The 13,295-nt window shown below is 38.0% G+C and overlaps 1 protein-coding gene across 3 annotated transcripts in view; it reads left to right on the top strand.

Moving 5' to 3' along the window:
* LOC127443691 (F-box/WD repeat-containing protein 7) overlaps positions 1–13,295 on the top strand; it is a 252,595-nt gene that overhangs the window by 115,525 nt on the left and 123,775 nt on the right. For all 3 annotated transcript variants that reach the window (XM_051702481.1, XM_051702480.1, XM_051702479.1), the window contains one exon: positions 3,384–4,145. In XM_051702481.1, the coding sequence (XP_051558441.1) occupies positions 3,453–4,145 (693 nt within the window). In that variant the 5' untranslated portion in view covers positions 3,384–3,452. The remainder of the gene's footprint in view (positions 1–3,383; positions 4,146–13,295) is intronic.

Raw genomic sequence — 13,295 nt, forward strand, 5'->3', positions numbered from 1 at the left:
GGAACAACAGGTGAGGCTGTTAGTCTGAGCAGACAGTCAGAACGAATGTGTGCGCTTGAGCATTTAGGCCTATATTATTTTATTTCTTTTTTCGTTCTTTGAATTCATTAATTCTATTAATTTAAATCTTTTGATTATTCATATCGTATTTTTTTAAAATATTTCTATAAATAGATTCGGCTCTTCTGATATGCGAGCCGGCTCCCAACATTCACCTACCAGAGCCAGCTCTTAGAGCTGACTCGTTCGCGAACGACCCATCACTAATCATCTATGCACCAACCCAAAACAAGAATGGCGAGTTCAGATGACACGCAAGAGCTCGAAGACCCGCCTACTTGTTTTAAATCAGCAGTGTGGGAATGTTTTGGGTTCCCAGTGAACTACGGCAGCAGTGGAGAGCGAGTGGTAGATAGGACGAGGATGGTGTGTCGGCGTTGTAAGGCAGCTGTACGGTATGTGAGTGGAAATATGTCCAACATGCTAACGCATATCAGACAACATCACCCAGATGTGCCAATCACCAGAGCTAGGCAGGAAACGACAACAGGAGTGCAAAAACTTATCCCTGCAGCTTTTAACCAGCCTCTAGATGTGAGAGCAGACAGGGCCAAAGTCATTACCCAGGCAATTGGCATATACACAAACAACAAATAGTTTGTGGAACAAATTGTAACACTCCTTCTCCTAATGCACAAGTTTTATTTTTCATTATTCTATTTATTTTGTACTTTTATAACAAAAGAGATGCTTTTCAGATTTGTAGCTGATTGTGACCAAATACCTTTTGTAATATGTTTTTTTTATCAGCCCTACAAAAACATATGACCTATGCAAGAGTGTATTCTGTTTACTGCTTAGTGCTTAATACACTAAAGGAGGCTGTACTGTACCAACTATCACAGGGGGGACTAAATGGTGCTAGGTGGAACAAACTGTAATTTGCGCTACTGCTGTTCAAAATAAATGAAAAGAAACCTAGCATTTGGGATTTGTTGCTTTTTCCTGTTGTACTGAACTCGTATCGAACCATGACCCCAAAACCAAGGTACGAATTGAGCCGTGACTTGTGTACCGTTACACCCCTTTATATATATATATATATATATATATATATATATATATATATATATATATATATATATATATATAAAATTAGAATACCCTCTATGTTTGTGGCCTAGTTGAAATTGTTAGATTGTATGTCTTGTATGTTTCTAGCACACCCTACATCTTAGTCATGCAGTCTGTCTCTACACTGTGCCCATCTGTGTGTGCTCCATTATATTATTCAGGTTTGTCAGACTGACGTGTTCTCACGCTGGTGATGGGATTACACAGCTCATCCCTGCATTCTCTTGTACTGAGTTATTTGATGTTTTTACTGGCTTCTTTCACATTTGTGAAGTTAAAATGATATTGGCCACATCCTGTTGAATGTGTTGCGTGTAGATTGAAAGTACATTTTGAAAGCACACTAGGCAGCGATGCCTCCTGCTGGCTTTTTGTGGTAGACTTGTTTGTAATTGATTGGTTGTAACAGTTTATCATTAGGGTTTCTATTATCTAAGTTCTGCTAGGTGAATCTGCTGTTTGTGTAAATTACACATTACCTTGGCCTGACCTATTTAAAGTCATTTCTCACACATTACCCTGATGAGGTGCAACTGCACTGGTTCTCCCTTACACTGTAAACCCAAATAAGTTAGCAAATCTCAAAAAATGTTAGGTAATCAGTCACATCAAATTTAAGTTAATAAATTACAAGTAAGCAGAACTGTCAGATTTTGATTTTGAATTACTCGTGTGTTGATTGCTCTTAACTTGAAAAATTTAGTTTGCTAACTCATACATTTTGATGGCACTTAAATGTTACTCGTTGGCTGAACTTAAAATTAACAAGTAATCTAAACTTGAATACTAGTACTTGCTAGAATTAGTTATTAAAGTGAAAGCTAGCATGCTGAATGCATGTTAAGTGGTAAAACTGTGCTTTGATTAGCACAGCAATTGCTCACTAAGCAGTATAGAACATTCTTAACTTGTACCTGTCCTTAACCTAAGCTCAAGCTCCACTATTCACCATAAAGGAAGGGTACAATGGGGATAAAGGCCCTGCGGGGTAAAAGGCTCCTTTGATTTCATTTTCTCCCAAAACACTAAATAGCAACAAAAACTACCACAGTACTTTCCTTAAAACCTGTTTGTCACTATACACTGCAAAATATTCCTGATCCATGAGATCATTGCATGTGGTGTTTAAAGATTGATTTTGAGGCAATTTGATCAAATTTTTAATAATTTTTATGTTGCAAATGTACATTCTTTAGGTGTGCAGGGTAGTTGTATGAATACATTCCCAGACATACTTCATCTGGGAACGTAAGCATTATCCTGTGGCCTGAAAATATGATTTAAAAATTGCAAAAGTAATTTACTCTGGTTTTGTTTAACAAGCACAATTTAACCGCAAGGAACTTTCTTTGTTTATATAGCACTTATAGTTTAAATGTGCCGCCCAACTCATTAAATCAGCGTTTTGAATATGACATTTCAGCGCCCGTGACATTATGAGATGTGTCCAGTGGATGCACACTTCAGAATCTCCCTGGATCTATTAGTTCATCTAGGAATTTCTTGCCTTCTCATTTATGAATACTGAGGATTCGGAAACCCTACACCATTGGGATACTGTTTTTGACATACTATAATAGTAGGGCATGTTACAATAGCAATAGCTAACAATAGCATGTTAGATGCATCCAAGGTGATAGTTGACTGGAGGAGGCCTTCCCCAGTGGTGTCTTCCCACTGTCAATTTTGGCTCGCTTATGTAGGGGTTAAAAAGCTCTGCTCTTCTCAAAGCTACTTTGTAACTATACAGAAGTTCTATACAAATTAATCTGAATTCTTCTAACTAGATGGTTCCAACTAGATTGTAATATTTAACAAAAAATGACAATTGAGGTTTAAGAATTGAAATAAAACAGCAGAAACTAAACTGAGAATAGAGAACAGGCAGCAGCAACTTGGTGTGGGTGAATGAATGTTTGCTTGCATGTGTTTAAGTGGTACTGTTGCTACGGTGTCCAAGCCAAGCTTAGTGTAGATGCTACACTGCCAAGCAAGAGAGGAGCCCATAGTTTCAGGGATGCTCATATTGTATCCTTCCTAAAATAATGCAAATGCCTATTGTTTCCTTTCATGGGCATGAATAAAGGATAAGGAGATACTCACTTTCAGCATGCTTAGGGTGCAAACAAAAGACGGACAGTTCTTAGAACCAGTCCAAACACACACCATTAATTGCTTCTTTTTTTCATTCACTCATACATTCTGTCTTAAGCATTTCCTGTATTTGTTTCTCTTCATCTTTCTCACAGAATGCCAAGTCCTTGTCCTCTTCAGACAGCCTAGCGAAGGTGCAGGAGGTAGCAAGCTGGCTTTTGGAAATGAACCAGGATCTGCTGTCGGGGGGCAGCGGCAGCAGGGAGGCCCAGCAGCAGAGGCCGAGACCGGGGGCAGCAGCAGCAGCAGGTAACAGCACCTCTAGCCGCACACCCCAGCCCCAGGTGGAGCACATGAACCAGGTGCTTGAGGAGCACGAGCAGGAGGCGCAGCCACAAAGGAGGGAGCCGGGCGAGGAGGAGGACGCTGAAAGAGAGCGACCAAGGGAGGGAGAGGAGGAACCATGGCCGTCTGGATGCGAGGAAGGGCAGAGGAGCGAGGTGAATGGAGCAGAGAAGGGCGCCCAGTGGGTGTGGGAACAGGAGCAGCGACGAAACCGCAGGCGGCATCACGAGGAAGAGGAGAACGAGGTGGAGGAGAATAATAACAGTGGAAGAGAGGAGCAGGTTGGGCCAGGACTTCGTTCTGAGGAAGATAAGGACAGGCCAGAGGAAGAGGAGGATGGGGAGGAGGAAATGGACCAGGACAGTGATGAGTTTGAGCACTCAGAAGAGAGTGGAAAGGAAGAGGAGGAGGAGGAGGAGGAGGAGGAGGAGGAGGAGGCTGCGGCGGAGGAGGAAGGCGAGGATGGCCTCCACTCTCTCTCCATTAGGACCAGTGTGTCGGACCTTAATGATAACACAGACCAGTCCTCTGGACGACAGCACCAAAGCTCACCCTCTGTCTTCAAGAATAAGGTAAGTGTATGAATTTTACCTTTTTGACTGGTTAAAGTGTAATCTTGGACTGATTCTGATAAGGTCTAGTGTGTATAATGCTGCCTTCAAACACATATTGTAAGTTCCTACTTTTGAGTTAAGCCAAGTTCACACTACACTGAGGCTACATCCACATTAATCTGGAGTTAAGTTTTCTAAACGCTCTCAGTCCACACTGCCGTTTTCAAGTGTTTTCCAAAAGTTTCTCATCCACACTAAAATGAATGAAAATGCTTAAATCCCCTTACCTGCGCATGCAAAAAAAAATAGCAGTTCCATGTACGGGCTGAAACGCAGTTGTCCTTGTGTTTCGTCACCGGACAGCAATTCCGAGTAAACATTGCGCCGCCTATGAAGGAATGCATTGTGAAGGTTGTACAAAGTAACATTTATCTTTAACAATGCTCTCAATATGAATAACAGGCACAAAAACGCCACTACAATGTGGGCCGGCATCTTGATTGTTTTGGGTGAATGGATCACGACTGCATCACATGACGACAAATATGTCATCAGGTGCGTCATTTCAGATATCTCCATCTTCACCGTCCACACTACGGCTGCATCCGAAACAAAAGGTAGCTGTCTTGTTGCCTCGCTGCCCTATCAGTCAATGACTCAATAGACAGCGTTTGCGTATGAAGGCGCCTCCAGAAACTGGTTTTGGACAGGCTACTGAGGCAACTGATTAACGCCATCTGGTGCCCACTAAAGGTAACGCGTCTGATTCATTCATCCAACCGATCCAACCTGGTCTAATAATCTGGAACAAAAACAAATAGAGTTTTGGCAATAACCAAGTGTTTATTTCATAACTACAATACTAATTTCTCATTAGAAATGAAATCAAAAGTTGGAAAAAAACATACTTTATACACAAATTGACTATCAACTGCCTCTTCGGCCACCATTTTTTTTCTTCAGCTCAACCGCTGTGGATCCGCGCACACAGGATTGTGGGATTTCATAGGCAGCGAAGGATACCTTAAATGCTGCCTTAAATTGATCAGATGAAGGTATCTTATTAGAAAGGATGTGACACGAACATGATGTGCCTTGATCCTTTCCTTCCTCCGGAGGCTTCCGGAGGCAGCATTTTCATGGTTTCGGATGCAGCCATCAATGCGAAGACAGCGTTTTCACATTTGTCAATTTGGTAGTGTTTTCAAAAAGCTCAGTTTTTGCTGTCAAATATGCCAACTAAGTGTGGACAGAAGGCCAAAATGTAGAGAAAAAGTTGCATTTTCAAATAAAAACATATTAGTGTGGATGTGGCCCGAGACTTTCACCAGACTCAAAACAAAGGAGACAAGTTTGATTTGTGTAGTGTGTCGCTAGGCTTTAGGTAGATATAATGACATTCACATATTCAAGATGTAAACACAATACAGAAGTAGCCAAACCAAATAAACAATGGACGACCTGGCAAAAGCTTGTATTTCAGTGGATAAGCATAACTGAATACATCTGCTTTACTTTTACAAAACCTAGAGTACTGTATATGTATCTTAAAAATTCATTTGCACAAAGAAAGCCACAAATGGTCATTAGCTTTACATTTGTTGACTATAATCTGTTTTAAACAGTACGTTTTATTAGTGAAATAAAGCTCCGAAATCATATGCAAGTAACTTGAAATAATATTTCAGACAAAGCCTCATAATTTGAGTCAAATGTATCTTTATGTAGGCAGATGTTTTGTGGTCTTGAGCTAAGATGTCTTTTACTGTGGTGTTTGTCTCCCTCTACTGGGCATTTTGGATTGTACATTAGAAAACACGTTTGTCAACTTTATCCTGAAGTGTTTTTTTTTTTTTTTGGCAATCTCCCTTTCCTGTTGAGCAAATTTGACCCATTTCTGAGGCTTCCAACAGCAGGCTCCAGATTATATGGCAGGTGGCTTGTAACTTATCACTGACCTCTAGAGGAAAGAGTTGAGTTAGGTTTGAGCTTTATTTGACTGGACTGCTTGTAGTCTGTATATGTAAGTATGCTGAAAGTGTAAGAAGATGTGAGGATACTCTGAGACCCCCTGCTCAGTGTGTGTGTTTTGATGACATCAGTCCAAAGCTTGACCTCTAACTCAAACTTTCTCTCTGATTGGTTAAAAAGGCCATCACTGACATACTGACCGTCTCTCTAAGCAATAGTCTTCTTCATAATTAATAGAGTGCAACAGTTTGGTTCTAGATGTAAAAATTACATTCATTGCTTCTATAGGGGAATTGAAACTAAACTTAAATTTTATAAATCTTTAAAGACAGACATACCATGAGCTCTGAGGTTGGTTATTGATTGTATATGCTTTTGCTGAAGCAATCAGTCAATGTTATTTCAACTGAATTTTTAAATAATCGTGTTTAATATTGAAATTCCTGCCAAAGCACTGCACTACCCATGATCTTGAGGGGGAAAATCCTCAATCAGAGAATCGTGGCAAACAAACCACAGCAAAAGAGCCCAACAGCAACCACCCATTTCCATGGCAGTCGCTGCTGTGCTCTGTCTTCCAGCATTCTCAAACTACTTATAGATTTTTTTTAATTCTAAATATTTTGCAATATACATTAAATATATTGATTCAGTGCTTATAATTAACAGCTTTAAATGAATAGATTTATATTTTTCCAACGTTTTAATTCAATTATTCGTAATCATGGGATTGTAGTTTGCTTCCTTATTAAAGGCGTTAAGTACATAGCCTTGTACCATTTGTCTTTTTGTCAGATTTGCAAATACTTTTTTGCTTAATCAAAGTTTGTAATGATGTGATTCACCTCAGAGTTAGTTGGTTTGGTTTATGGCTTAGAACTCTTATGAAGAATTTTATGAAATCCCTATGGAAAAATGAATAGCAAAATACGGCCAGACAGCTGAAAAAATAGACTGTTTTACACTCCATAATGGCCCTGCGGTGTGTGTGAAATGAATTTTTAAAAGTACACACATTCCATGTGGTCTTAAATTTAATATGTGGCCATTTAAGCTGCATGCATAATAAATATAAACATGTTTTAGATGCAATAAAGCATTTCACACCAGGACATGTCAACTTTCTAAAAGTATTTCTATCCGCATGCATCAAGTGGCCATATAGGAATTACTCAGTCAAACACATGACCATGACACACCGCTGCCCTGGCATTCCAGGAATGTGCGCTTGTGTATTTTCATCGTCAATTTGAATCATAGAGCGATGGGGTGTGTTTTTGAGCAAAGCTAAGAGACAAAGCAAATGAACGGAGGTAGAGAGGTGTGAGTGGGAGGGAATGCAAGAGTGCACAGACCCTCCTTATTTTAATTGCTGTGCCTCACAAAGCAAAGTCGTCATGCTTGTCATCGTGCTGACGGAAGGTGACCCAAAATCTTTGCACCATTCCTCTCCGTGACTGAACACCATGGGGAATCGCACTATGAAGAAGGTTGCACTGTTACTGGTGAGTAAAAACTGCTGAGAACATCTGTGTGGAGAGCATCTCCATTCACCTTTTGAAACCCCTGTGCTTTTCGGATAAGAACACAGAGCGATTTTCTGATTGTGTGAGTCACAAGTGAGGCTGAATTTCAGAGAACTGTAATGGATGTCAGTTGTTTAACTCAACATATTGGCTCTCATCCTAGTGAGCTGGCTACCTAGACAGCATTTTTGGGAATTGCATTTGTGCTAGCCAAAAATGCTGCTGTCTTGGAGCTGACCTATAGTCCCCAAAAATGTTGTCTAGAAAGGCCTCACTAAGTTTTCAGACACTTTAAGATAAATTGATCTTTAATGCGTTGCCAATAATTTAGTAAAATATATTTTATTGTTGTTTACATTTGGAGTGACCTGTAGACTCATGGTAGAGCATGTATCTGTGGCTGGTGTCCTGTTCCCCTTGGCTAATCAAGATTTCATTTAGAAATTGAATAGGGAGTGCTGAACCTTTGAAAATGAGGTCATTCTAAAATATTTTCCTTGAGGAAATGTTGTCCCAGCCAGTTTTATCTCTGGTTGAAATTATGCATTCAGGGCTTTTCACAGTATGCTAATGTGGAGTTATTGAAAAAGCTGTGATAGAAGTAACAGTAGGTATTAATGCTGATATTGTATTCAAAGACAACATTCTGTAAATCAGTGTTTGCTTTAAGCTCAGTAATGATTGAATTCCCTCATGCAGTGTAAGGCGACACAATAAAGAACACACACACACACACACACAAAACACTGTATAGTTTCTGTGCAGACTGAACCGAACCTTCTTATCTCGCGTCAGTTCCTGAAGGTTGAGTTTTGACAGGTTGAATTTTGCAGGGTCAAATAAATAAGCTTTGAACTCGGAATGAACTTAAACACTTCTTACCTTTTCAGCTTTAGCAATTTCTTCCTGTAGTTGGGTACATTTTGTTCATTTTGAAATGTTTATGTATATCACAGTTATCACACTTAAAAATTGCTAAAAACAATAAATGAAAACACAATTTAAGTAGATTTTTATTTTATTTTATTGATTTTATTTTTATGGGCAAAATCTGTGATGAAAAATAATAGCACTTATATACAACAAGCATGTAAAGGTTCTTTGTGATCATTTAAAGATCATTGCTCTGAAATGCATTTTGTTGTGCAAACTGATTGTTTTTTTCCCGTCTAAAAAGCTTTAAAAACTTAACTTGAACCAGCAGCTGTGCAGTTAGTGTTGCTTAGCTTGTTGGAAAGAAACCATTTCTGAGCACCTGTGTGTGTAGGGGCTGCCTTACTGAATGCCCCAGACATGTTTGGCATGCCTCTGGTCGGCGAGACAGATGCAGGCAGACTCCTAAATTAACTTTTTAATTTGCCAGTGGTATTTTGAGACAGTTGGAATAATTTAAGAAGAAGTTTTTTTTTTACTGGCCATGAAACTCTCATTTGCAGTATTTTCTTAGAAATACAAATTCTATTGTCATTATAACACTGTAATTATGTAGCCATTTTTCCCTCATGTATTTGCGGTACACAGCATAAGCCATTGTTTTCTCTCACATCTCTAAAATGATACAAGACCTCTTAAAAAAACAATTGAGAATCATCATTATTCCTTATTCTGTTGCAGTTGCCAGGAATGTGTTGCCACACAAAATACTGTAGTTATTTGACAATAAAAGATGAAACCTTAAAGATGCACTCTTTAATTTAATGCACTCAGTTTTTTCTTCCTTAAAGTTTAACTCCTAAAGACATGAATTGTTATTTTGCAATATATGTAGGAAATCATTACCACTCACATTAAAATTTATAAGGTCACATTTATCAGTAACCTTATAAAAGCTGTTTTATTTTACATGGAAAGGGTCCGCACATGGGGGCTGCCATGTTAGAATTGCATGACCAGCTGAATACTATTTGCTTAATCTCAGTAATCGTCCTGTTATTTGACACTTTCACTCTTTGATTAAAGTAATTATGCCTGCTGTAAATAATACATTTCTACAAGTGCATCTGAAACTGAAAACTATTGATTTTAAATGAAGATTCATCCAAGCTGCTAAATGTCAGTGTAAATCAAAGATTAACAAGATTTAGTAAAAAAATAAATAAATAATAATTTCTCTTATGTCAAGGAAAAAACTTGGGTTAGATTAGTCACTAATAATATATATATATATATATATATATATATATATATATATATATATATATATATATATATATATATATATACAGGTGCATCTCAATGAATTAGAATGTCATGGAAAAGTTCATTTATTTCAGTAATTCAACTCAAATTGTGAAACTCGTGTATTAAATAAATTCAATGCACACAGACTGAAGCAGTTTAAGTCTTTGGTTCTTTTAATTGTGATGATTTTGGCTCACATTTAACAAAAACCCACCAATTCACTATCTCAAAAAATTACAATACATCATAAGACCAATAAAAAAAACATTTTTAGTGAATTGTTGGCCTTCTGGAAAGTATGTTAATTTACTGTATATGTACTCAGTACTTGGTAGGGGCTCCTTTTGCTTTAATTACTGCCTCAATTCGGCATGGCATGGAGGTGATCAGTTTGTGGCACTGCTGAGGTGGTATGGAAGCCCAGGTTTCTTTGACAGTGGCCTTCAGCTCATCTGCATTTTTTGGTCTCTTGTTTCTCATTTTCCTCTTGACAATACCCCATAGATTCTCTATGGGGTTCAGGTCTGGTGAGTTTGCTGGCCAGTCAAGCACACCAACACCATGGTCATTTAACCAACTTTTGGTGTTTTTGGCAGTGTTGGCAGGTGCCAAATCCTGCTGGAAAATGAAATCAGCATCTTTAAAAAGCTTGTCAGCAGAAGGAAGCATGAAGTGCTCTAAAATTTCTTGGTAAACGGGTGCAGTGACTTTGGTTTTCAAAAAACACAATGGACCAACACCAGCAGATGACATTGCACCCCAAATCATCACAGACTGTGGAAACTTAACACTGGACTTCAATCAACTTGGGCTATGAGCTTCTCCACCCTTCCTCCAGACTCTAGGACCTTGGTTTCCAAATGAAATACAAAACTTGCTCTCATCTGAAAAGAGGACTTTGGAACACTGGGCAACAGTCCAGTTCTTCTTCTCCTTAGCCCAGGTAAGACGCCTCTGACGTTGTCTGTGGTTCAGGAGTGGCTTAACAAGAGGAATACGACAACTGTAGCCAAATTCCTTGACATGTCTGTGTGTGGTGGCTCTTGATGCCTTGACCCCAGCCTCAGTCCATTCCTTGTGAAGTTCACCCAAATTCTTGAATCAATTTTGCTTGACAATCATAAGGCTGTGGTTCTCTCGGTTGGTTGTTCATCTTTTTATTCCACACCTTGGATACAGCACTCTGTGAACAGCCAGCTTCTTTGGCAATGAATGTTTGTGGCTTACCCTCCTTGTGAAGGGTGTCAATGATTGTCTTCTGGACAACTGTCAGATCAGCAGTCTTCCCCATGATTGTGTAGCCTAGTGAACCAAACTGAGAGACCATTTTGAAGGCTCAGGAAACCTTTGCAGGTGTTTTGAGTTGATTAGCTGATTGGCATGTCACCATATTCTAATTTTTTGAGATAGTGAATTGGTGGGTTTTTGTTAAATGTGAGCCAAAATCATCACAATTAAAAGAACCAAAGACTTAAACTACTTCAGTCTGTGTGCATTGAATTTATTTAATACACGAGTTTCACAATTTGAGTTGAATTACTGAAATAAATGAACTTTTCCACGACATTCTAATTTATTGAGATGCACCTGTGTGTATATATATATATATATATATATATATATTATTTTAGATTTACGCATTTCAATTTCATAACAAATATCGTTCATGTTAGTTCTCAGTGCATTAACTGATATTAACAAATCAAACTTTTGAATATGTATTATTGTATAAGTGTATTACTATATGTTGAAATTAACATTTATTACGTTTAATAAATGCATAAGGTATTGTTCATTGTTAGTTCATGTTAACTAATGTTGTTAACAAATGGAACCTTATCGTAAAGTGTTACTCAAATTTCAATCAAATTGAATCTTTAATAAAATAAAATGTAAAAAAAAAAATTACGTTTTAATAATTTAAATTTTTAGATTACACAATTCAATTTGATGGAAATTAGTTATAAAATTGTAATGCGTTCATCTTAAAAATAGGCTAAAGTATTACTTAAATGTGGTTTTTACATTGCGAACTGCAAGCATTGTTAAACTTCCTAAGAATGTTACCAGTCAGCTGGCCATTTTGTTTACACAACAAAGACAATGTTTATTTAAATTTGGTCACTGAATGCAGGACACCTGAATTAGACTCTGTTGTTCACAGAGAACTTTGCATGATCTGTTGCTTTAACTACAACTCCCTGTTACTCTGTTAAGTTGCATGACAGTTGTTGCTTGTGGTCCACATTTTCCACATTTTTCATTCAGCACACCCCTCCAAGGTTTGAAGACAGGAACATTATAAAGGGCCTTTCTCTCCACACACAATCCGCATCACAATAGCACAAAGGCTTTTTACACTTAAGTTCACAGGGCAACTGTTGGTGTCTCTTGTGTGGTGTGTGCCTGCATTGTTTAGTGTCAGTATCTGACTTGTATGCATGTTTGTGTTCGCTGTGATTGTGACATGTTTTCTTGTAGCTTTTTTTTTTTCGTTGTCCTGATGAGTTTGCTGTCACAATGTTCACTTCCATTTTCAACCTGGATTCTTTCCAGACAATATGTTTCTGGCAGTCTGCTTTACAACTCCTGCTGTCCGCTCAAAGTACATGGCACTTGTGTTTAAAACAGAGATTGAAGCCATCAATTAACCTTTAGGATTTAAAATGTGAACATTTAAAATTAGTTTCTTCTAGGAAAACAGACCAAAAATATTGTTGTAACAAATTTTTGTCCAATCAAATGCTCACTAGAATGACACATCAGAAATACTTAATAGATACAGATGGTTGTTTTGGTTTATGTAAAATTAAAGGTGTTATTGACTTGAGGCTAATTGTCTGCTGAAGCTCTGTTGGCAGATTATTGTGTGGCAGATTAAGCTGTAGACACATCAATGTTTCCTGTCAGAATGGGATGTTTTTTTTTTCCTTCACAGAAACCATACTAAGAGATGAAAGCATGCAGTCCCTCAGTTGTTATGTGAAACGTAAGCCAGAGCCTCTTTAGATCTGTGCTGAACACAAGCCATGGGTTTATGTATTCAAACACACTATTGAATAAGGAAACTGGGTAAACACTTTAAAAAATGAACAAGCTTAGAATGATAATGCCCAGAAGGCTTTCCACCGACCTCAGCATCCACAAAATATTCTCTAATTTAAAAATGCACTCAGTATTTTTTTGATATAATTTTGAAACAAATTATCACCACATAGATAAGATGAAGACTCATATCAGTAACCTTATATAAGCTGTTGTATTCTATATTTAGAGGGTCCCCTCATGGGGGCTGCCATGTTATGATCACATGGCCAGCGAATAATACATGCTTAATCTCAATAACCGCCCTGTTATTGGACACTTTTACTCATTAATTAAATTAATCATGGTTTACTGTGAATAGAGACTTTCTACAGTGGAATCAGTCACTGAAAAATATTGCATTTGAATGATAATGGATCCCTTAGGTGTCAATGTAAGTCCAAGA

Source organism: Myxocyprinus asiaticus, chromosome 7 (genome assembly GCF_019703515.2).
Source record: "Myxocyprinus asiaticus isolate MX2 ecotype Aquarium Trade chromosome 7, UBuf_Myxa_2, whole genome shotgun sequence".
Lineage (NCBI taxonomy): Eukaryota > Metazoa > Chordata > Actinopteri > Cypriniformes > Catostomidae > Myxocyprinus > Myxocyprinus asiaticus.